This window comes from Oryx dammah, unplaced genomic scaffold, assembly GCF_014754425.2.
Source record: "Oryx dammah isolate SB20612 unplaced genomic scaffold, SCBI_Odam_1.1 HiC_scaffold_2, whole genome shotgun sequence".
In the NCBI taxonomy this organism is placed as follows: domain Eukaryota; kingdom Metazoa; phylum Chordata; class Mammalia; order Artiodactyla; family Bovidae; genus Oryx; species Oryx dammah.
In genome coordinates, this window is record NW_024070186.1 from 91,884,529 (window position 1) to 91,909,708 (window position 25,180).

A 25,180-nucleotide genomic window follows, 5' to 3' on the forward strand; every position below is an offset into this window, starting at 1 on the left:
CATACTCCTTTTCCTATTTGGAACCAGTCTGTTGTTCCATGTCCAGTTCTAACTGTTGCTTCCTGACCTGCATACAGGTTTCTCAAGAGGCAGGTCAGGTGGTCTGATATTCCCATCTCTTTCAGAATTTTCCACAGTTTCTTGTGATCCACACAGTCAAAGGCTTTGGCATAGTCAATAAAGCAGAAATAGATGTTTTTCTGGAACTCTCTTGCTTTTTCCATGATCCAGCGGATGTTGGCAATTTGATCTCTGGTTCCTCTGCCTTTTCTAAAACCAGCTTGAACATCTGGAAGTTCATGGTTCATGTATTGCTGAAGCCTGGCTTTGAGAATTTTGAGCATTACTTTACTAGCATGTGAGATGAGTGCAATTGTAAAATGAGAAAATTTAAGCCTCCTTTCAAAAATAGTAGAATATGAACAGGAAGTAAGGGTAGATAAATGTTTGAGTCCTTATACTTTCTTCACTTATATTCTTTTGGATAAAGGATCATATACATAGTATATGTGTACACGCTCAGTCACTTCAGTTGTGTCTAATTATCTGTGACCCTTTAGATTGTAGCCCACCAGGCTCCTCCATCCATGGGATTCTCCAGGCAAAAATACTCTAGTGGGTTGCCATGCCCTCCACCAGGGGATCTTCCCAACCCAGGGAGGGAACCCACGTCTCTTGCATCTCCTGCATTGCAGGCGGATTCTTTACTGCTTAGCCATCGGGGAAGCCCTATATGCATAGTCTTAATACAAATTCCATTACATGGAAATTTAATTAAATAGTTCTCTGTTACCTTGTTTAATGAGTCTGGGAAAATAGCTTATTTTAATATATCCGTCAATGTTAAAAAAAAAATCTTAATATCTGAGAGGAGTCTTAACTTAGTAGCAGTTCTCCCACAAAACTATCTACCTAGATGTGAATTGACAGAGTATAGACATACTTCAAAAAACAGCTCAATTGGAATAGAAAATGGACAGTTTTGAAATTTGTAAAATTTTCTGTCATCTGTAATAGTCAGAACTCAGAGTCTGATACTATGTATTATCCTTGTTAAAGTGAATATCCTGTACTGTCTTGAGTTTCTTTGTTTATTGCTTCAGCTATAAATGTAACAAGTGGAACGAAAGATTGATGTTTTATTTTAAGTATCACTGTATACATAAGCCCAGCTCTTGTACTCTGTTTAAAGAGTCAGAAGGAGAGTCATCTTAAGTTCCCTATTTCCTTTTAGAGAACATGCTAGAACCATCATGAAGTTTACTGAAAGTTTCTAGGGAGGAGGAATGTTTGTTTATTTGTGCTATCATCTTCCAAGAGCTGGAGCCCACTCTGCTCTAAGACAGTTCTGCTTATTAGACCTTTTGGCTATAATACATCCCCAGCCCCTTTATTTTGGCCTTATTTTCTAAACATAATAGCATTTACCTTCCAAATTCCCAGGTATGTACCTTATGATTGTAGCTCTTCTAAATCATCATTTTAACAGAAATTTTATATTTCTGTCCATTTAGCTAGTATTTTGGTACTCTTTTTCTGTGTTATATATTTTAGACTTTGTTAACTAGATTTCTGACAGTTAACTTCTTTATTTATAGATATATATTAATATGTACTCCTCAAATTTATGTTGCTGTGTTGGAAAGTTGTCATATTTTTTAATGTTTTATTTTCTTGAAGCATAACTTTGAAACTCCCCAAAGGGAAAATTATTTGTGTTATCTATAAATTTTCCGGACTATACACCTTCTAGTATATCATATTTTAACTCTAGCAACTGAGCCCTTCTAATAGGGCTAACTCAGATTTTTCACTGCATTTTGGAAAACAGGGCATGTGAGAGTTTTCTTTGTACCCATACTCATTCTTTGTTTGTTGAGAAGTTGATTATTATTATAGTTGCAGAAAATTATGGTAATAACAACTCATTTCAAATATCTCTTGCATACATAAACCAGTCCTTCTGAAGCTATTTGTAGTGAGGTAACAGTTTAAAAAATTTTCAGTTCATTGAAGACTGGTATTTTTATACAATACAATAAAAATGAATTATGAGAAAAGTGAAACTTAGGGAAATATAGGCCCTACTTTTAACTGTAAGATTCATGGTTGTAAAATTGTTCTTTCAAATTGCAATAAAAGATTCTAAACACTTATTTTCTATTTCTATATTTATCTTACTGCAGAGCAATGGTCCGACTGGTGATACTTTTTAGTAATATATGGATGTTACCTTTTAGTAACATATTTGTGGCCTTCTCTTTGAAGTGCTTAATGTTATTTCAGAAGTATCTTAGTCAATATGAATAGCAGGTAGCCTTTAAAAAATATTTTCATGTGTTTCCTTTTCAGAACCGAGAGCTCCAGATAATGAGAAAGCTAGATCACTGTAACATAGTCCGATTGCGTTATTTCTTCTACTCAAGTGGTGAAAAGGTAGGTCTTTAGAATGTGTTTACCGAATATTGTGATGGACTTGATAGTCTTTTAGAAAAAGTTTGTATCCTGTCCTCCCATCAAAACAGCTTTGCTTATTGAATGGAAGAATTCCAAAACACATGTTCTAGTTTTTCTAACCTCACAATATGATGATTGAATATCTTTACAGGAAAATGTTAATAAAATGATGTCGCTGTTTAGTCACTAAGTCATGTCCGACTCTTTTTTGACCCCATGGAGTGTAGCCCGTCAGCTCCTCTGTCCATGGGATTTTCCAGGCAAGAATACTAGAGTGGGTTGTTATTTCCTTCTCCAGGGGATCTTCCAGACCCAGGCATCGAGCCCATGTCTCCTGCATTGGCAGATGGATTCTTTACCACTGAGCCACAAGGGAAATCCCTAATGAAATGATAGAGGGGAATAATTTTTAAGAATTTTCTTCTTTAGCTCTAAAGTTCTATATTTCAAAAACTTTTGTGTTTCTTATGTGCTCCCAGAGCCCGTGATAGTTTATGTATTTGTTGGAGGGAGGAAAATGATGTCAGTTTGTTGAAGTTGGAAGTATTGGAGGGGAACGGGAAGCAGGAGGACTTTGGACCAGAATGAGACTTAAACATTAGGAAGCAAGTTTAACCTATTCTAGGGATAGATTGCATTAAAAAGTTGGAAAAGATGTAATATTACAGAACTTCTTGTAAGTGATCACTATTTATTATCACATTTAATTCTGTAAAAGCAAAGGATAAAGAAAGAAGATCTGCTTTGAACTCCCCTTAGCCTCCTACCCTTGGATTTTCTCTTTAAAAGATACAGTGACTAATACCTTGTACTCACTGGAGTTGGAATCATAGAACATCATTTTCCTCAGTTTTACCATGGTCTTTTTCTTTCTGTCTGTACACTGTTCCTTCTTCCCAGATTCAGTCTTTTCTTTACATTCTTCCTTCACTGGTTTGGGTGAAGAGGGAAGACAAGTAATAAGCACTTAAACTCTTTGGCTAAATTAACATCACTTTGAATAAGTTCATTTAATATTTTAGACCCTTCCGTGTGTGTGTGTGTTCATGTGTGTTTGAGTCACTCAGTCATGTGAGACGCTATGGACCGTAGCCTATCGGGTTCCTTTGTCCATGGAATTCTCCAGGCAAGAATATTGGAGTGGGTAGCTATTCCCTTCTCCAGAGGATCTTCCAGGAATCCAGCCCAGGTCTCCTGCATTGCAGGCAGATTCTCTACTGTCTGAGCTACCAGGGAAGCCCACATACCATGCATATACTTCCCAAATTCCTTAGATTCATAATACCTCTTGATTTCTAGCCCAGTTCTTTTTTACTTCATGTATTTCCTAGTGTACCATTTAGTCATTTTCCATTGAATTTTATTTAGATTATTTCCTTTAGAAATCTTTTTTTTCCCATGACTTTCCTATAATATGGGAAAGTACCTGTGTATTAAGCCAGGATTGTGATGTACATACCTACAGATATATAATTGTTACATGTGTGTGTATGTATGTGTGTGTGTGTGTCATAGCTAAGGTTTTAACAACCATAATTAGCAAATTGGCCCTTTAGTGACTCTCATTTCTTAGGTGTTTTCTCAATTTCCCCCCCTCTAAGTTTAAATGATGCATTTGCTTATCTTAGGGACTATAAGCCCTCATAAGTATTTGAGCTCTTTTATTTCCTAAGCCCGTTACTTGGTTCATGCTACCTTTTTTTTTTTAACCTACAAACTGCCTGTTACATCTTTGATCTATCTGTTTTGACATGTCATTTCTTTTTCCTGACCCTTTCCAAATAAAATTACGGAGCATTCTGTTATGTTCACAGCACCATTATAATGGAATTTTGCATCCCTGTGGGTTTTGTTATTAGATGCTAGACATTATAATACCCCACAGAGGAGAATATATAAAGGTCAGGATTATTTGTTCCATGAACCACTGAATTGCGTGGGGATTCATTTGCACAGGCCTCCCTACAAAACCCCTTGAACATCTTCTCTTGATTGCTTAATTGATATAGCTTTCCCTGAATAATCAACAAGGTCCTGTTGTATAGCTCGGGGAACTACATTCAATATCCTATTAATAAACCATAATTGAAAAGGAAAAAATTATATATATGTATATAGCTTTCCTTATATGCCAGGCACTGTTTTAGTGTTTTACAAATACTAACTCATCTACTTCTCACAAAGATAAAGAGCAGAAAGGGAAGAACAAATCTTTCAGACAAACCTTTTGTGGTAACACCCAAAGGCTTACCTGTCTGGCAACCCCTCAAATTTATTTTCCCTTTATAACTCTGGTGTCTGTTGGTCTATTTCTCTCTCTGTTGGTTACTCTGTGGATTTCAAACTCTTTCTCTGGGTTTGTGTACCCATCGTTCATTGGATTTCTACTCATCCTACTCTCTTTGAATATTTGATCATTTCTAAATTTTTGTGTGGATTTCCATCCGTCCTGAGCCTTTGTCTTTCTCTCTCTTTCTTGGAGTCTCTTCTCTCTGAGCCTTTACTACTTTTTAAAGAAGGAAAAATTTTCACTCACTATCCTGGCTTTTTACTTCAGTACTACATATATTATTCTGTATGTTCACATTCTACATAGTTGTATGAATAATTAATTATAACTTTATTAAGAATTTAGAATTTCAAAAGCTTTCCCTGTCACCTCATAATATTTTTAGTTATTGGTTATGTAATATTCCACTGAGTTTTTGTATTACATAATATTCTTTACTGTTCCCCTATTGTTATTTTTGAGAATATAGTTAAGCTACCCAAAGACCTTATCGTAATTTTTGTCCATAAGCACTTTCTAGTTCTGGGTAAAGTTCAGGTAGGATGGTTGTTTTGTTTGACAGATATTTCTGACCACAGTTTGACTGAATGGTTATAGAAATAGCCATCTTGGTGACGTTGTCTCTTTGTGCCACCCTGCCATTTTAAAAGCTGTCTTTGGGAGTTAAATAGAATATACTTTTAGCCTATGGTTGTGGAAAACAGTAGCCAATGTAACTAGAAGGAGGAATTAAGTCAGGACAGGGACTAGAGATGTGACCAGATGAGTCTCAGTCATAGTCTTCTGGTTGGAATTACTAGTATTCAGTAACTGGAGCATCATGTAGTCAGTTATTATACTCCAAGTTATCCAATAGATTTTATTGACTCTGATTTAGTTCAGAATAAATAGTACTTTGTCCTTGATCATAAGAAACATTTTTTCAATGTTTTGAAACTCTGGGTTTATAATAATTTTGTGAATTCCAAGTATCTTAGAGAATAGTGTTTCTTAGTGTCAGTATTCAGCAGTAGAAACCTTTCCCTCCTAAATGAAATTTATGAAGAACCTCTGTTCTACCAGTAGAACAGATAAAAAGCAAAGTTGTTCCTGATTGAAACTGGAGTATGAGAACAACTGACTTTGCCTTCTCTGAGTTGCAGCTCACGTTTGTAGAAGCCTGGGACTCTGCAGAAGTATGGAAACCATTTTTTGTTTTTACAAGGGACTTAGATTTTATTTAAATCAAGTAATAGTTTTCTTTAAGAAATATTCCTCTAACCTTACATATAAAATTGTTTTACCTGTGGTTCATCATAGTTTGATTATGGAGTAATAAAAGCTATCTTCCTTAAATAAGACTCTCCCTCTTTTTGTATGAGAGACGGTTTATAAATAGCAAGGATGTCCAGTTGATATTATTCCTCATACCAACTTTGCTGTTGATAGTAACTGTGCAGAGAGCTGTGTTCCGAAAGGGAGGTTTGTACAACTTCCTCTGGGATCAGGGAGAAGAATGGTATGCTTGATTTTGCCTGTTTGTCACTAGCCCTGGCGAGAAAACGGTTGAGGTGAATCCATTATGAAAAGTAAAGAGCTCTGGCTTTGTATCCAGAAATACTTGGGTTTGTGTCCTATTTCCGTCACTTCATAGCAGTATGACAGGTAGTGTTACCTTTGAAAGCCCTTTTCAACCCTTGTCATCTGTATAGTAGGGATTTTGCAAGGTAAAAAATGTAATATAAGTGCTTATCATAGCACATGGTATATAATTAACACATTAGCTTACAAATTACTAAGTAACAACAAATATATATTGCACTTGCTGTGTGTCCAGACATTGCTCTAAGCCCTTTTACACATACTTTATACCTCACTTCACCCTTACTATAACCCAGTAAAGAATGGGTTACTATTCCCGTTTTATAGAAGAAGAAATTAAGGCAGTCAGAGTTAAGTAAGCTGTATGACCTAAGACTCATACAGCTACGGAGTGGCAAAATTAGGAGTCAACTCCACAGTCTGTCTCCAGATTTTGTGTATTATTGCTGTACAGTTTAGCACTAGAAGCAGTGTATCTTAGTAATGATTGTTGGGCAAGGGGAGATTATATAGTGTCCACTTTGGAGAACTTTTAGAAGTAAATAGTCTTTTGCTCGGAGAAGGCAATGGCAACCCACTCCAGTGTTCTTGCCTGGAGAATCCCAGAGACAGGGGAGCCTGGTGGGCTGCCGTCTATGGAGTCGCATAGAGTCGGACATGACTGAAGCGACTTAGCAGCTTAGCAGCAGCCTTTTGCTGTATGATAATAATAGTGCATATGTGCTCATTCAGTCGTGTCTGACTCTTTGTGATTCCATGGACTGTAGCCCACCAGGCTTCTTTGTCCATGGGATTTCCCAGGCAAGAATACTGCAGTGGGCTGCCATTTACTTCTCCAAGGGATCATCTTGACCCCAGAATCAAACATGCATCTCCTGCATTGCAGGTGGATTCTTTACCAGTGTGTGACTGGGGAAGCCCAATAATAATAATAGTAATAGTAAATAAATAGTAATAATAGCCCAAACTTCCATGGTGCTTACTATATGACAGGAATTAACCTAAACACTTGGCAGTTTTTTTCTTTTCTATATTTTTGGAAGAGTTTTTGAGCAGATTGTTCTTAATTCTTCTTTAAATGTTTGTTAGAATTTATCATTGAAACCATTTGGCACTGGCCTTTACTTTTGGGGAAGTCTTTGACCACTGATTGAATCTTTTGTTAAATAAGTTTGTTGAGATTTTGTATTTCATCTTGAGTCACTTTAGTGATTGGTGTGTTTCTAGTAATTTATCAGTTTCATCTACATTATCTAATTTGTTGGTATACAGTTTATTCATCATATTCCATTATAGTCCTTATATCTGTAAGGTTGATAGTAATATCCTTACTTTCATTTCTGACTTCGTTTTTTGTGTCTTCTCTCTTTTTTCTTTGTCAGTCTAACTGAAAGTTTGTCAGTTTCGTTGATCTTTTCAAAGAACCAACTTTTGGTTTCCTCGAACCTGTTGTTTTTTTCTGTTCTCTTATTTTAGGTGTGCACTCAGTCGTGTCCGACTCTTTGCAGCCCAGTGGACTGTCGTCCTCCAGGCTCCTCTGTCTGTGGGGTTCTCCAGGCAAGAATCCTTGAGTGGGTTACCATTTCCACACCTCCAGGGGATCGTCCCAACCCAGGGATCAAACCTGTGTCTCTAGCATTGGCAGGCAGATTCTTTTACCACTGAGCTACCTATTTCTGGTTTAATCTTTATTATTTTCTTTCTTCTGGTAGCTTTAGGTTTAGTTTCTCTTCTTTTTCTTGTTCTTTAGTGTATAAAGTTAGGTTATTGATTTAAGATCTTCTCTCTGTATATTCCCGAGTACTGCTTTGCTGCCTCCATTGAGTTTTTGTTTTTGTTTTCATTTATCTCTTAAGTGTTTTCTGATTTTTCTTGTTTAAAGATGTGTTTGCTTTATTTCCTCTTTGGCCTGTTTGGTTGTTAACAGTGTGCTAAAAGTTTGCTGTAACAGTTTGTTATAACAGTGTGCTATAATTTCCACACGTTTTGAATTTTTTGATTTCTGGTTTTAATTTCATTGTGGTTAGGGAAGATGCTTTGTATAATTTTAGTCTTTTAAAACTTACTGAGATTTGTCTCATGGCCTAATATATGACTTATTCTGGATACTATCCCCATGTGCACTTGAGAAGAGTAAGTATTCTGTTTTGGGATAGAGTACTCTCTCTGGATTTTTGCATCTTTATTCATGTTCTTTAGTCATCTTTCTTTCTTTTCCCAGTTCATGATGACTTTGTCTGGTTTTGGTATCAGGGTAATACTGGCCTCATAGAATAAGTTAGGAAGTGTTTTCCTCTTCTATTTTTTTGAAAAATTTCCTGAAGAATTGGTATTGTTTCTTTGAAAGTTTGGCAGATTTCTCCAGTGAAGCCATTTACAACAGATGACTTCTTGTGGTAAATTTAAAATTACTAATTCACTTACTCTACTTGTAATAAGTGTACTTAGATTTTTCATTTCTTCTTTTGTCCATTTTGGTGATTTTTTCATTTCATCTAAATTGCCTTATATATTGACATAAAGTTAATACTTTTCCCTTAAAATTATTTTTGTTTCTGTAAGGTCAGTTGTGATGTCTCTGCTTTCATTCCTGGTTTGATAATTTGAGTCTTCTTTCTTTTTTGTTTCTTGGTCAGTCAGCTAAAGGCCTATCAATTTTGTTGATTTTTTTTTTTTTTTCAATGAACCAACTTTTGGTTTCATTAATATTTTAATTGCTTTTCTGTTCTCCAATGTATTTATTGCTGTTCTAGTCTTCATTATTTCCTTCCTATGGTTTTATTTTGCCCCCCCCCTTTTTTTTCCCTAATTTTTCAAGTAGAAGTTAAGGTTATTGATTAGAAATCAGATTGATTAGAGATCGTTCCTCTTTTAAATGTCATATATTGGTCAGAGGCTATGTTTCAAGTCCCATTAGCCAGTTACATTTTTATCCTTTACCATTGGATGTGTGATTGGCTTGAATGCTGTTGTCATAGTTCAGGAAGTTCATTATTTGTTTGCCACATGTTGAACTAGGGACTGATAGATTGGAATTTCCCCTCTCATTGCTCCTGAGAGGCTGTAGCCTTGGACACTCAGTCTTTTTCCCTGCCAGGATGAATGTGATTTTACTTCCTGGCAGTTGCTGTTGGCTCAGAGTGGCTTATTGTTTACTCAAGTGTATGGTCAGAGGTTGTTTGTAAGCCACTTGTGGCAGTAGTACTTCTGCTGTATGTTGGTGTATCTGGGCAACTCAGGGAGTGCTTCAGGTTTGTCCCACATCCTGCTCAGCTAGCAGCTGTGCGCATCCTTATCAGCTTACAGAGATGACTGTAATTCCAAGTAGGCTCTTCTTGACTATATTTTCCCTTGGTTCTTTCTATTAAACTTAATGATGCCTTGCCTTGTTTGTGCCATGAGCCTACCAGCCTCCTCTTAATTGCTGTCTACAAAGATCTCCTTTTATACAGTTCATGAGGTTCTCACGGCAAATATGCTGGGATAGTTCGCCATTCCTTCCTCTAGTGGATCACATTTTGTCAGAACTTTCTGTTACAACCTGTCCATATTGGGTGGCCCTACATGGCATGTCTCATAGCTTCATTGAGTTACGCAAGCCCCTTTGCCACGACAAGGCAGTGATCCATGAAGGGGAAAGATAGAGAGCAGAAGGAGAAGAGGGCATCAGAGAATGAGATGGCTGGATGGCATCACCATGGATGGATGCAATGGACATGAACTTGGGCAAATTTCAGGAGATGATGAGGGACAAGGAGGCCTGGTGTGCTGCAGTCCATCGGGTCACAAAGAGTCAGACAATGACTGGGCAACTGAACAACAGCAAAGATCTCCATTGGTTTCAGGCAACAGTTATAGGCTAGAGTTCTTTCTTCTGTATTGCAAATAGTTAACGTCTTGCAGTAGAGCACATAGCCTGCCTTTCTCCCTGGATAGAACCCCTGCGCTCCCACCCTAGAACTGGATGAGGACTCACTTTTCCCAGAGTTACGCTCCCACTGTATGAGAAGGCACTGAAAGAGGGGCAATAGCAATGGTACCCCCTAGTCTTCACAAGTTGGCCCTCCCAGCATGGGAGCTGTTCCCGTGAACAAATTGAGGATGAGACTGTCAAGAGCTTCAGCCTACTATGCCTGGAGTAGGGCTTCTCTGACTTACTTGTGGAGGCCGAGTGGGGGAAGGGAGAGACAGTTCTCTTGGCTAGGGTAAATCTTTTGCAACTTGGGGTGCAGCTTGTCCCTCCTGGGGTGAAACCGTAGTCCTTGACTAGGAGCTGAGAGAAGAGGGTGCTGTCTGGAGTAGAGTGCTGGATTGTTGTTGTTTAGTTGCTCAGTCATGTTCAACTCTTTCGCAGAGAGTCCTGAATAGAGCTTCCCATACGTGGAGATAGGATGACAGGGTAAAGGTGCAGGTCTTTGCTAAAATGCCATAGATTCTTGCAGTTCTTATCAAGATATTGTTTCTTACTTGCTGTGTGGCCTTAGAACAATTTCCAGATATTTCACAGTTGTTGGCTAAGCATTTTATCATTTTGCTTTGCTGAGGAGAAGATCTAAACTCCTTGCACTGCTGTTCCAGAAGTCTTGCTCCCCCTCTTATTATTTTCCACACTTTGTGGACTACTTAGTGCAATTGTTATTCTAGGTAGAAAAGGTTAATAAAATAGAGGCCTCCAACTGTAGTGAGTGCATACTGTATTGTAGAGGGATAAATTTAAAAAGTAATGACTGAGCATATGCTAATCATCTTATGTCTTTTTACCTTATTAATTTTAAGTTTAAGGAAACAGAAAAAAATAGCACCATTTTACTAATACTTTATTAAACATATACAAAAATACATATTTTAAAATATTAGATAAATATACTTTATGTATAATTTAATCAAATTCAAATTCCTAGAGATATTCATTTGGTTAACTGGAATTACATAATGTCTTAAATTATAAATATGCAATTTTTATTAATATTTTATGATTTATAAAGTGCTTTTGAAATACATTTTTCTCATTTAAACATCATGTAGTACTGCTGCTAAGTCGCTTCAGTCGTGTCCGACTCTGTGCGACCCCATAGATGGCAGCCCACCAGGATCCCCCGTCCCTGGGATTCTCCAAGCAAGAACACTGGAGTGGGTTGCCATTTCCTTCTCTATCATGTAGTACTACTAGATAGCTAATATTCTATTTTGTTAGCTTTATCATTGGAAAAATGGAAGTCTTGTGTGATTAAAGAATTTGCCTGGTGTTGTATAGTTAGTAATCATAGGAACCATTTTCAAACATAGATTCTTCAGCTATAAAGTGTGTTTTCTTTCCAACCACCTATTCTCTTCAAATTGTAAAACTTACTTCAATTTACCTGCATTGTATAGTGTTTTAGGTACAAAGTGTAGTATCTGTCTACTTGAATTTGAAGGAGGACAGGAGGGAAATATACTGCAAAATGATACCTGGAATGACACTCATTTGTATTAGGAGTAGAAACAGTATGGAGGAAAGTAATAAATTATACAAAGGGGTCAGCAAATGAATTACATAGGAGAGGTGATGGTTATTCAGGGTTTGAAGCCCAAATAAGAGCTATTTTGATATATAGTGCAGAATAAGTATGTGTCAAGTTTAGAAGTACAGGATTTTTGAAAAGTTTGTTGGAGTTAAACAGCATAGTCTATGTAGAGGAGATACAGGTATTTCAGGTAGGGAGTTATGGGGCTAGTAGTGGGATGTGAAGCTGAGAAAGTAAAAGTAGTTTCATAATTGTTTGTCAGCTTCCCTATAGGAAAAGGATTTTTTGGTGTGTTGCCGTTTTAAATTAAATGAAATCCTGTTACAGAAATGACATACATGCAGAAATGTTATACAGAATTGTAGCTAAGTATATATGTAGTCAAGTTTACAAAATTAATGCCCTCTGGCTTTTTTCTTTCTCACCTTTTTTGCTGTGTGAAAATGACTGATAACAAGGAATTTTATTCACTGAAATAAAGAGGTTGCCTAAATAAGACCAGTTTTGTATCTTTCTTTAAGTTTCATGGTGATTTATATTACAGTATAATAGAAATAGATAATCCGATGAAGCTTTTACTGAAGAAATGCTGACATTTTTGTTGGCGTGTGACCTAAAAAATAAATATATAGGTAATGTAAAACTCCCTGAAGTGGATGAATTATCTAGACCTCCTCTTGAGTTATAAATGTTATTTACAGCAGTAAGATGCCAACTATCATCTGCTTGAAAATGTGAATCTATGAGTTCCTTTTTATTATTAATTATCACCTTGTTTTTATGTTATAATATTTTAGTAAAACTAAAATATTTCTACATTCATACTGTAAAAAAAAAATTGAAATAACAGAGGGGTAGAAGACAAAAATAAGATCTTAATCCTAATCCTTAAAATCCCCAAATCTCTTTCCACATAGGCAAAATTCCTGTGTGCCTATATGAGCACATATATCATATGTAGGAGAAGGACATGGCAACCCACTCCAGTATTCTTGCCTGGAGAATCCCAGGGCTGGAGGAGCCTGGTGGGCTGCCATCTGTGGGACCGCACAGAGTTGGACACGACTGAAGCGACTTAGCAGCAGCAGCAGCAGCATATCATATGTTGCCATAACAGCATAATAATATGGCCTTTTATGTCTCTGTGCCTACACCCTGCACCCAGTTTCCTTTATTGTTAACATCTAATATCAGTGTGGTACATTTGTTACAATTAATGAACCATTACTGACAATTATTAACTAATGTCCAAAGTTTATTCAGGTTTCCTTAGTTTTTACCTAATGTCTTTTTTCTCTTCCATAGTCCCATTGAAGCTATCTTAGTGCATTTAGTTACTATGTCCCCTAGGTTCCGCTTGGCCATGACAGTTTCTCAGACTTCCTTTGTTTTTGATGACATTGGCGGTTTTGAGTAGTGGTAGGTAGATATTTTGTAGACTGCCTCACTATTGGAATTTTTCTCATAAGAAACTAGAGCTCTAGGTTATTTGGAAAAAGACCACAGAGTGCCATTTTCAGCATATCACATCAAGGGTATGTGCTGTCAACACGATTTGCTATTAATCTTCATCACCTGGTTGACCTTGTATTTTTCAGTTTTCTCTACTGTAAACTTACTCTCTCCCCTCTTCCATGCTGTATCCTTTGAAAGGATGTCGCTATCCACAGCCCACAGCTAAGAAGAGGGCAGTTATTTTCCTTAAGGGTAAAGTCGCTGTGTAAATTATTTGGATTTCTTTTGGGTGATTATTGTTTCTTTATTAAGCTGTTGTTTATATCAGTGTGGACTCATGCATATTTACTTTATACTTTGGGTTATAATGTAATAGGGACAGGAGCCTGGTGGGTTGCCGTCTATAGGGTCGCACAGAGTCCGACATGACTGACATGACTTAGCAGCAGTAGCAGCAGCATAATGTAATAGTACTTTTTTGTAGTATTAGAAAAATTTAAAAAAAATTGTAGAAAGATGCTCAATCTCATTCATAATTTTAAACATTCTATTTTTATTATTATTATTAATCAAATGTTCCTGCTTTGGTCGTTGGGAGCTCTTTGCTGTTAACCGTCTGTTTTCGTTTGTCATAACTCAGTTACTGTGGGCTTCAGTTTTGTTTTGGTTTTGGATTTTGAACATGTCTTTACTTTCTGGCATGTAGATTATTTTAAATTTCTTTTCGCAAATCTTTAGTCACCTTTGTGTGTGTGCATGCACATACACACAGGCACAGACACAGAATTGTTTTCATAGACTTCATTCCTAGACATGGCATTGCTGAGTCAAATTGGATGTGTCTGTTCATCTTCACTTTGGGGTGAAATTTTAGCCCACTGACTTCCCCAAAGATTGCAAGAATTGGGGCTTTCACCAGAAGTGTATAATGGTGCATTTTGGACAGACAACTTTCCAGTACTTAGTTTTCTCAGGTTTAATTTCTTTTCCAATTTGATATGTAAGAAATGGTAGCTCATTGTTATCTTATGGCCTTTCTTTAATTATGAATGAGAGTGAGCATCTTTCTACATTTTTGTTTGCCATTTGTATAGCCATATATTTGTGCCCCTTTCCATTTTCTTCTATTAGAATGTTAGTCTTTTCTTATTGATGTACAGGAGCTATTTGTATTTTAAACAAAAACAAGTAAGCTCTTTATCATGTGTAAACAATTTTTTCCCCAAATTGTCATATTTTTATTTGGTTCTGTTTCTTTTTAAGCTTTACATTTTTATGTAGTCAGATTGGCATTGTTTTCCTTAATAGCATATAAATATTTTGTCCTCCAGTATTTGCAAACACACATATTTTTTTTCTTCTGTACAATTTTTTTTCAAGATTTTGTGTAATTTTAGTATTTCTTTTCTTTGAAGGTGTGAGATAAAGGTGAAGCTTGCCTTAATCATTGTTGTATGCTAGGTGCTCAGCACCTTCCCCATCTCCTCCCCCAGTCTCCCAAGCAAAAGAATATTTCTCTTTTTCTTAATCCATACCGTTTCCTGTTAGTAGTATTTCCATCTTTAACCAGCCTGGCACATTCATCAGAGAAAAGGCATCTACTTTGAAGACTTTTCTGTAGTGCAGGTACCCTAAACTCAATTCTGAGGAGAACCCTGGGTTACCATGATAGTTTGTTGGATGTTTTTTACTGGGTTCTCTTGCATCCCATCAAATTTTTAGAATGATAACGCAATTCTACTTACAACTGCATCTTCAAGCAACTTTGTTTGCTCAAGTTGAAAACTTGGGGTAAGAGCGTCATAGTAAGTTGTATCTGTTTTCCAGCGGACGAAATTATCCCAGCTTTTGCTGAGATTTTGTCATCTAAATTTCTTAACTTAAAAGTGAACAATTTTAGAGTGTAGCTCATAGAGGAGGAGCTGTCAGCAGTTTGTTGTTGTTCAGTCACTAAGTCATGTCCGATTCTTTGCGACCCAAGCAAAAAGTCAGACATGACTCTTAACTGGACATGACATGGACTGCAGCATGCCAAGCTTCCCTGTCCTTCGCTGTCTCCCAGAGTTTGCTCAACTCATGTCCATTGGGTTGGTGATGCCATCCAACCATCTCATCCCTGTTGCCCCCTTCTCCTCCTGCCCTCAATCTTTCCTAGCATCAGAGTCTTTTCCAGTGAGTCGGCTCTTTGCATCAGGTGGCTAAAGTATTGGACCTTCAGCTTCAGCATCAGTCCTTCCAGTGAATATTCAGGGTTGATTTCCTTTAGGATTGACTGGTTAGAGAATAGTTTATTAATAAAAATGATAACTGAACCATGGAGAGAAATATTCTTAGAATTATACATCATGTAGTATGGAAGCCTAGTAACTGTTTTTTGAAATCAGTACTTTCTTATTATGTTAGTAGACTGTTTTCAGTGTCTCCAGCTAAATGATACTCTTTATATGTTGTGTTCTGCACTTAGTTTTTAAAATTTTCTGCTAATCTGTGAATATTCAGGCATTCTGTTTGATAACTCAAAAGACATTGTGTTAAGAAAACAGCAGGCCTGAGATTTTCCAAAAAATTACAAATGATAGGAATGCAGAATCCTGGTCTTTCTTTCTTCTTCAAATATTAAGTGTCCTCAGTCTCTTAAATTATCTTTTGATAAAAAGATAACTGCTACAAAACTACTTCGGGAACATGAAAATATTATCTCTCTGCTGTGATGACATTTCCTAGGAATGGGCACTTTCCCTTCAGGGAGGATTATTCCTGAGATTGTTTAATTTATGGCAGAACATCTCCAGGTGTAACAAGAGCATTTAAAGAATATGATTTTGAGCCCATTTATTTCAAAACACTATTGGTGGTAGTATTTCTTGGTTTGTTTTTTTGTTTGTTTTAGTCTTAGGACCCAGTTACATATACATTTTTAAAGTGGATTTGATTTGAATACAAGCACAGAGCCATGAAAAGTGAAAGGTTGTTCAAAGAGCCTTTGAATATAAGATACCTCCTGTGTCTCAGAAAATGAAGATAGTTAAAACAACAACTTTTAAATGTCAAGGGACAGTTAACACTATACCTACAAAAAATGGACAGACCTCCACTATGGTTCTAAAGAAAACTGACAAGCTTTTGATTAATTAATAGAGTGAATAAATAGAATTTATTAGAGCAAAAAGATAGACATATTAATCTGCAAAGTACTACTCCAAATATAATTTGAGTCTCCGTATTTCTCAGAGTGTAATAAATGAAAACAGTTGACCTGGTTTTAGTAACCTTCCTTTGTGGTATTTTGTTAATATTATGAATAAAATATAGGGCCTAAAAATGGATATCATTCATACATCAAATAAAGCCTGAATTATGCAAAGTAGAGTGGAATTATCTTTGTTGATCTGAACACAGTACTTCTTCTGTAACACCTAATATTGCCTCAGATTTTTTCATTAGCTGCATTTCTATGTTGATTCCTTTTGAGCTCTATTCAGTTACACCTATCATTTATTTTCCAGATGAATTACTATCAAGTCTTATCTGTCTTTTTATGTAATGAATTGATACTTTGATTTTAATCATAGGGTTTTATATTTATCTTTCTTAAGTTTTTTATTGTTGATTTGGCTTAGCATTCTAGACTACTAGCATCTTTAAATTCTAATTTGGTCTTCCATTTTAAGGCATTTTCCCTGGGTTTATGGTGATATTAGGTGGTTTGTTAAAGTCAGTAAATTGTAAATTGACTGCCAGATCCATCCCCTGATGTGTTTTATTTGACAGACACATTGTGGTTTGTTTTTTTTTTAAAGTAACATGCTTTTAATTATATCTTAATCTAATCTATTTTTACCAGCTACCTACCACCTCTTACTGTGTTATACATTTTGGCTTCACACATCTACATACGTTGTTTAGGCTTTTGCAACCCTTAATAAAGGAAAACATGTACAAAAATAGACTTATATTAATCTGCAAACTATTGCTCCAAATATAATTGGACCCTCCAAGTTCAATCTTCCTTGAACTTGGTATTAATTTTTTAGTCTGTTTGTTCTTCACTTTTGGTATGATTATTTAGCAAATGAATTAAATTACCACACATATTTCCAGGTCACTCATAAATATATATTGTGATTAGCTTTGTCAAAAGATTTTTTTAAAATCAAGAAACCTGTAATCATATAATAGTTAAAAAAGAATAATTTTGACATCTGTATTAATGACCTTTTATAAGAAATGGGGTCATCAGACATAGCATTCATTTTACGTATTCTCCCTAACACCTAATCACTTATTTTAGATGTACAGAAAAAAATATGGTATTGTTTCTTTTTAAAATTGATAATAGTTAAAGCTAAATCTTTATTCTGTGCCAGGTAATATGCTTCAAGAGTTGTATATGGATCATATCTTACAATTTCATGACAATCTTTTAAAGTATGTATCATTAGCAGTACTGTGTTACAGTGGACTGTGGCTTCAAGCGGTAAAGTAACCTGCTGTGGTCACATAACTGGTAGTAGCAGAGTTGGGACTTCTGTGTAGTTTGTGTGACTCATGCTAACCTTGCCTCTTAATTACTACAGAGTATACCTTCTCTGCGTTTTTGATTTCCTCTTCTTGTCATGTTCTAGAACCTTGGTTCATCAGTTATCCCTTTCCTTTCTTAAAACTTTATTCTATTTTTATCTTACAAATAAATTTAAGTCTCTTAGCCATTAAAAAGTACAAACAAAAAGCACATTAACTTTTTTTAATTTGACTTCTATTTCCCCTCAAGTTACCAGTTCTCTCCTTACTTGTACTATTAGGGATTTTGTAAGAACAAACTAGATTAACTGCCTCCTATTTCTCACCTGCCATCTGCTCACTCTTGAACTAAGTACAGGTTGGTTGCTGCTGGCACCATGGACTGAAACTACTCTTTCCAGCACTATCACTGAACCATTTTATACCAGATTCAGAAGCCTTTTCAGTTGCATCCTTCCTGCTATTGAAACACTTTGCCATTCCCCATCTCAAGATTATTAAAACTCAGCTTTGGGTCTTTCTGTGCTAGTCGTTCCTTGCTCCCCTTGCTCCTTTATTTCTCTTAGTTCTTGTTGCTGAGTTGTCCCCCTAAGGCCTCCTGCTTCTTAAATTTCAAGGATCTTATACTCCTTTCCTCACTCTTAAGTGAGTGGTTCTGTTCTTATAGTTTCAGCTACTGCCTGAGTCTCTAACTGTGCTCTACTCTTGTTTTCTGAATTTGACTTGACCAACCATCTAGGTATTTCCAGTCACCTACAAAACATAGCTACCTAAAATGTCCTCATATTCATTAAGTAAAAGTTCAACTAACTTTTTCCCCCCTCACACCTTTTTTCTCTTTCTATGTTCCTTGTCTCATTACCTACCTAATTGCCCAAGTTTAGAGACTGCTAAATTAATCCAAACTTCTTTGTTTCCGGGTTCTCTATTACTGTCTGGTTTAACTAGCCAGTATACAGTATACCTGCCCCATGGCTCATTTTTAAAAAATCCTTATTGCCTATGTCCTGGTCCAGGCCTTGGATTCTTATAGGTTTCCAGCTGTTCATGCTACTTTGATTCTCATTTTCCCAATTTCCCTCTTCTCCATATCCACTTTTCATAGTGTTGTTTAGTTAAAACTTGGCAGACCATCATCCTCATTTTTAGGTAGTATCCATTCCCTCTGATCTTCATTTATTCAGCAAGTGGTTTTTGAATACCTACTGTGTGCTGGACACTATTCTAGGTGAAAATAGAGCAGAGGACAAAACAAAAAAGTTTTCCTTCGTGGAGCTCAGTCCTCATGGGGCAGAAGCCAACAATAAAAAGTAAACTCTGGTTAGAATGTGATAAGTATCCCTGGGAAAATAATGAACGCTGATGGGAACTGGGGGTAGAGGAATGGGTTACAGTTTGGAATGGGAGAACTCGGGAAAGCCACTCTAAAGGTCACAGTAGAGCAAAGATTTGAAGGAGTTGAATAGAGTGAGCTGTGTGTATATCTGGGGAATAACGTTCCAGACTGAAAGACTGATCAGTTCAGAGGCCCTGAATGCCAGAGCCTGCCAAATGTGTTCAACAAACAGCAGGACGCTCTTGTCTCCAGAGAGGAGTGAGCAGAGGGAAGTAAGGAAGTGTATGTGTAGGAGCTTGTAGACCATTTATCTGTAAGAATAAATCTTAATGAACTGGAGTATATGTTTGGGAGAAAGAGAGTGGAGAAGAAATGATGATTCTAAGGTTTTTAGCCTGAACAGTGTCAAGTGCATATTGGATATACTAGCCTGGAGAGTATACATCCTTAAAGGCAGAGATCCAGGATACATGTGAATTTGGAAGTCATCAGTGTTTAGTAATACCGAGCCATTAGACTGGATGAGTGGGCTTACACAAAGAACAGAGATCTGAGGGCTGAGCCTTAGAATCCTCTGTTCCTTAAGAGATAAAGCATAGAAGAAATAAGAGAGCCAGAGAGCTGTCCTTAAGATAGGACGAAAGCCAAAAGAGCGTAGTGTTCTAAAATCCAACTGAAGCAAGTATTTCAAAGAAGGGAACATGATTGATTATTTCAGATCATTGCTAAGTCAGGTATAAGAGAGGGGAAGGATGATGTCTGAAAATTGGCATTGAATACAGCAACAAGGAGATTATTGACCTTGATGAATAATTCTGAGGGAATAGTGGTGGTGAAATTCTACTGGAGTAAGTTTTATAGAGAAGGTGAAGAACAAGGTATTGGAGAAAGTCAATTTAGACCCCTTTTCTGAAGAATTTTGTTGTTAAAAGGTGCCAGAAAATAGGATGGTGGTTATCAGCATGATTAGAAAGTTTTTTTTTTTTATTGATAGGAGAAATAATAGCACGTAATGCTCTCAGAAAAAGAAGATAATCGACAGAAAAAAAAATTACTAAAGCCATGAGTAGGAAGAGCAGAGTAGTTTGTTTACATGCAGCAGAGTTTGGCTTAGAAAGGGGCTTGGTCAGCGTATCTCTACTTAGAGTAGTGAAGAAAAGTATATAGGGACAGAAGCTGGAAAATGGGTACATGTAGTGGTGCAAGCAAGGTTTATAAACTGAGGGTGAGGATGAAAAAAGAGTTATAAAAACAGGGAGCAGGGCTTTGCTATTGTTTACCAAATCCCTTGTTAGAAAGTGAGGGTAATGCTGGATCATGGAATTTAAGCTAGGTATGGAGGAAGGAGAGGAGACCATGAAAGACTGGGGAAAAGTGTAAAGGTAGTAGTGTCAATGGCATGCTATCTTAATAAACTGTTTGCTGAGATCTGCTGTGTTCTTTGACGTACACATCTTGAATGTAGTTTTCTGTCTTGATGACACCACCCTTATGGCAGAAAGTAAAGAAGAACTAAAGAGCCTCTTGATGAAGGTGAAAGAGGAGAGTGAAAAAATTGGCTTAAAGCTCAACATTCAAAAAATGAAGATCATGGCATCTGCTCCCATCAGTTCATGGGAAATATATGGGGAAACAGTGGAAACAGTGTCAGACTTTATTTTTTGGGGCTCCAAAATCACTGCAGATGGTGATTGCAGCCATGAAATTAAAAGATGGTTACTCCTTAGAAGGAAAGTTATGACCAACCTAGATAGCATGTTTGGAGAAGGAAGTGGCAACCCACTCCAGTGTTCTTTGGCTGGAGAATACCAGGGATGGGGGAGCCTGTTGGACTGCCATCTGTGGGGTTGCAAAGAGTTGGACACGACTGAAGCAACTTAGCAGTAGCAGCAGATAGCATGTTAAAAAGCAGAGACATTACTTTGCCAACAAAGGTCCGTCTAGTCAAGGCTGTGGTTTTCCCAGTGGTCATGTATGGATGTGAAAATTGGACTGTGAAGAAAGCTGAGTGCCGAAGAATTGATGTATTTGGACTGTGGTGTTGAAGACTCTTGAGAGTCCCTTGGACTGCAAGGAGATCCAACCAGTCCATCCTAAAGGAGATCAGTCCTGGGTGTTCATTGGAAAGACTGATGTTGAGGCTGAAACTCCAATACTTTGGCCATCTGATGCGAAGAACTTACTCATTGGAAAGGACCCTGATGCTGGTAAAGATTGAGGGCAGGAGAAGAAGGGGATGACAGAGGATGAGATGGTTGGATGGCATGACCAACTCGATGGACATGGGTTTGGGTGGACTCCGGGAGTTGGTGATGGACAGGGAGGCCTCGCATGCTTGCAGTTCATAGGGACGCAAAGAGTTGGACACGACTGAGCAACTGAACTGAACTGAAATGCCCTTTCATACTGACTTTAGATTATATGTCTTTTACCTGCACCCTTACTTCCTTGCTTCTATCACCAGTCTCACATCCACAGCTGGGTATTGGAAAATTCTGAAAGAGATGGGAATACCAGACCACATGACCTGCCTCTTGAGAAATCTGTATGCAGGTCAGGAAGCAACAGTTAGAACTGGACATGGAACAACAGACTGGTTCCAAATAGGAAAAGGAGTACATCAAGGCTGTATATTGTCACCCTGCTTCTTTAACTTATATGCAGTGTATGTCATGAAAAACTCTGGGCTGGAAGAAACACAAGCTGCAGTCGAGATTGCCGGGAGAAATATCAATAACCTCTGATATGCAGATGACACCACCCTTATGGCAGAAAATGAGGAGGAACTAAAAAGCCTCTTGATGAAAGTGAAAGAGGAGAGTGAAAAAGTTGGCTTAAAGCTCAACATTCAGAAAACGAAGATCATGGCATGCGGTCCCATCACTTCATGGGAAATAGATGGGGAAACAGTGGAAACAGTGTCAGACTTTATTTTGGGGGGCTCCAAAATCACTGCAGATGGTGATTGCAGCCATGAAATTAAAAGATGCTTACTCCTTGGAAGAAAAGTTATGACCAACCTAGATAGCATATTCAAAAGCAGAGACATTACTTTGCCAACTAAGGTCCGTCTAGTCAAGGCTATGGTTTTTCCAGTGGTCATGTATGGATGTGAGAGTTGGACTGTGAAGAGGGCTGAGCACCGAAGAATTGATGCTTTTGAACTGTGGTGTTGGAGAAGACTCTTTTGAGTCCCTTGGACTGCAAGGAGATCCAACCAGTCCATTCTGAAGGAGATCAACCCTGGGATTTCTTTGGAAGGAATGATGCTAAAACTGAAACTCCAGTACTTTGGCCACCTCATGCGAAGAGTTGACTCATTGGAAAAGACCCTGATGCTGGGAGAGATTGGGGACAGGAGGAGAAGGGGACGACAGAGGATGAGATGGCTGGATGGCATCACTGACTCGATGGCCGTGAGTCTGAGTGAACTCCGGGAGTTGGTGATGGACAGGGAGGCCTGGCGTGCTGCGATTCATGGGGTCGCAAAGAGTGGACGCGACTGAGCTGTACTGATGCATCAGTTAGCAGAGCGAGGGTAGCAATGCACATCTCTCAGATCCCAGTTCAGTCCTTATTCTCCTACTGTGACACCTTTCCTGATAGGATGAGGTGAGGGCCATGATTCTCAAACTAGAAAATACTAAATTTTATGAGAGATGATACCTTCTAAAATCATATAACCAAAATAATAGTTTAAATGTGATTAGAAATTGTACCAGTATTGATGACTGTGTTTTTGCCATGAAATTGTTAGTTTAAAAAAATGTGGTAGATTTGTTTTTGCTATTATGGTTATATTCTGAATTTATTTTTTATAATTAAAGTTGACCACATAAATCTTTGCTTTAAAAATCCAAATAAGTGAATGTGTAGAGAATTTACTCTAATTTGAATATTTAAAGACTAGTTCCTAATTTTGTTTCTTTGGTTTGTTTTTAATAAACTCTTTCAGAAAGATGAGGTCTATCTTAATCTGGTGCTGGACTACGTTCCGGAAACAGTCTACAGAGTTGCCAGACACTATAGTCGAGCCAAACAGACGCTCCCTGTTATCTATGTCAAGGTATGTAAAAATGGAGCAGTTTCCCATTTTAGAGGTATTTATTATGAGCAGAGGAGAGTGCTGGGTGTGTTTTAACTATATTTTTGCATCATACTGAGGGGAGAAAGCTGCAAAGTAGGTATTTCTAGAGTTTCATTATAATTGTTTACAGTTTAAGTGTGAAGCCTTCACCTTTTAAACTTTCATGACCCAGGTACTAAAAATACTTGTAATCTTTCTGAGAAATGAATTTTTTCACAAATAATTATGGATTTTAATTTAGGTACCCAGAGCACCTTTTTATTTAATTTCTTAAATCCCTTATTGTGCAGAGCAAGTGTATCATATAAAATTATAAAAATATGGTTATAAATATTAATAAATTCAATGTTTTATTGCCATTTATAGATATAGTGTGTCTTTAGCTGAAGTTTAAACTTTTGGTGATTTTAAATATGCAGAGACTTTGTTGAGGTGTTATTTAATTTGGGGGACCTGATAACAATATTAATCTTATTTATTTGCTGTAACTCATGTTAATAGTGCTTACGGTTAGTCATGTCCAACTCTTTGTGATCCCTTGGACTGTAGCCTGCCAGGCTGCTCTGTCCATGGAATTTTTCAGGCAGGAATAGTGGAGTGGGTTGCCATTTCCTCCTCTTGGGGAACTTCCCATCCCACGGATCAAACCTATGTCTCCGGGTCTCCTGCATTGGCAGACAGATTCTTTTATCACTGAACCACCTGGGAAGCCTACAACCCATGTTAAGAGTGGCTAGTAATTGATCTGGCATAATTATGAAGTTGTTGCTGGGAGAAATATCAATATATATATAATTTATGTGCCAAATAGATAATGCAAAATGCTGGGCTGGATGAAGTACAAGCTGAAATCAAGATTGCAGGGAGAAATATCAATACCCTCAGATATGCAGATGACACCACCCTTATGGCAGAAAGTGAAAAACTAAAGAGCCTCTTTAGTTGATGAAAGTGAAAGAAGAGAGTGAAAAAGTTGGCTTAAAGTTCAACATTCAGAAAACGAAGATCATGGCATCCAGTCCCATCACTTCATGGCAAATAGATGGGGACACAGTGGAAACAGTGACAGACTTTATTTTGGGGCCTCCAAAATCACTGCAGATCGTGATTGCGACCATGAAATTAAAAGATGCTTACTCCTTGGGAGAAAAGTTATCCCCAACCTAGACAGCATATTAAAAGCAGAGCCATTACTTTGCCAACAAAGGTCTCTCTAGTCAAGGCTATGGTAACAGTCAGACACAACTGAGCGACTGAACTGAACTGAATTATGAAGTTGTAGTAGATTATTAGAAACAGATTATTATTTGTTTAACTATGACATTGTGAAAATTAACTAGGAGAAGGGAAAGCCTAGCCACTCTAGTATTCTGGCCTGGAGAATTCCGTGGACTGTAAAGAGTTGGACACGACTAAGTGACTTTCACTAAGTTTAAAAGTTCAGATATCTTAAGTACAATTTTTTGCATTTTACCTTTTATGCAAATAACTCTAGAAAATCAAATGGCATTGACTGTAAATGTTTTGAGTATCAAAAGATTCACTTAGTAGGTACAGCTTAAGCTTTATAATAATAAAATGGATTTTTCTGATGAGATTACTATAGTATTGTTAGTATGTTCCTCTGTCCTAAGTATTTCATGTAAATTGGTGATGAGATATATTTTAGTAGAAGTCAAAACACTTCATTTATAGATGATACCTTATTTCAGTGCTTTAAAATCTTACCTTTAACTGTCTTTTTGTTATTTTTCACCAAGACACTGGTATCTTTGATTTGAATCATGTCAAAGTTCTTTTCATGGTATATAACTTTGGGTTAGAAGTCAGAAGGTGAGTAGTCAGAAAAATTTATAAGTGAATCAAAACACTGACCTTGAAAGAAATAGAAGGTTTAAGATACACTCACCTTCTTTACACAAAGACCCCCTTTTCACCAGTCAAGA

At 37.1% G+C, this 25,180-nt stretch overlaps 1 protein-coding gene across 6 annotated transcripts in view; it reads left to right on the forward strand.

Moving 5' to 3' along the window:
- The window catches only part of GSK3B (glycogen synthase kinase 3 beta), a 212,386-nt gene that overhangs the window by 113,085 nt on the left and 74,121 nt on the right, over positions 1–25,180 (forward strand). For all 6 annotated transcript variants that reach the window (XM_040251047.1, XM_040251038.1, XM_040251086.1 and 3 more), the window contains exons 3-4: positions 2,353–2,436; positions 23,103–23,213. In XM_040251047.1, the coding sequence (XP_040106981.1) occupies positions 2,353–2,436; positions 23,103–23,213 (195 nt within the window). The remainder of the gene's footprint in view (positions 1–2,352; positions 2,437–23,102; positions 23,214–25,180) is intronic.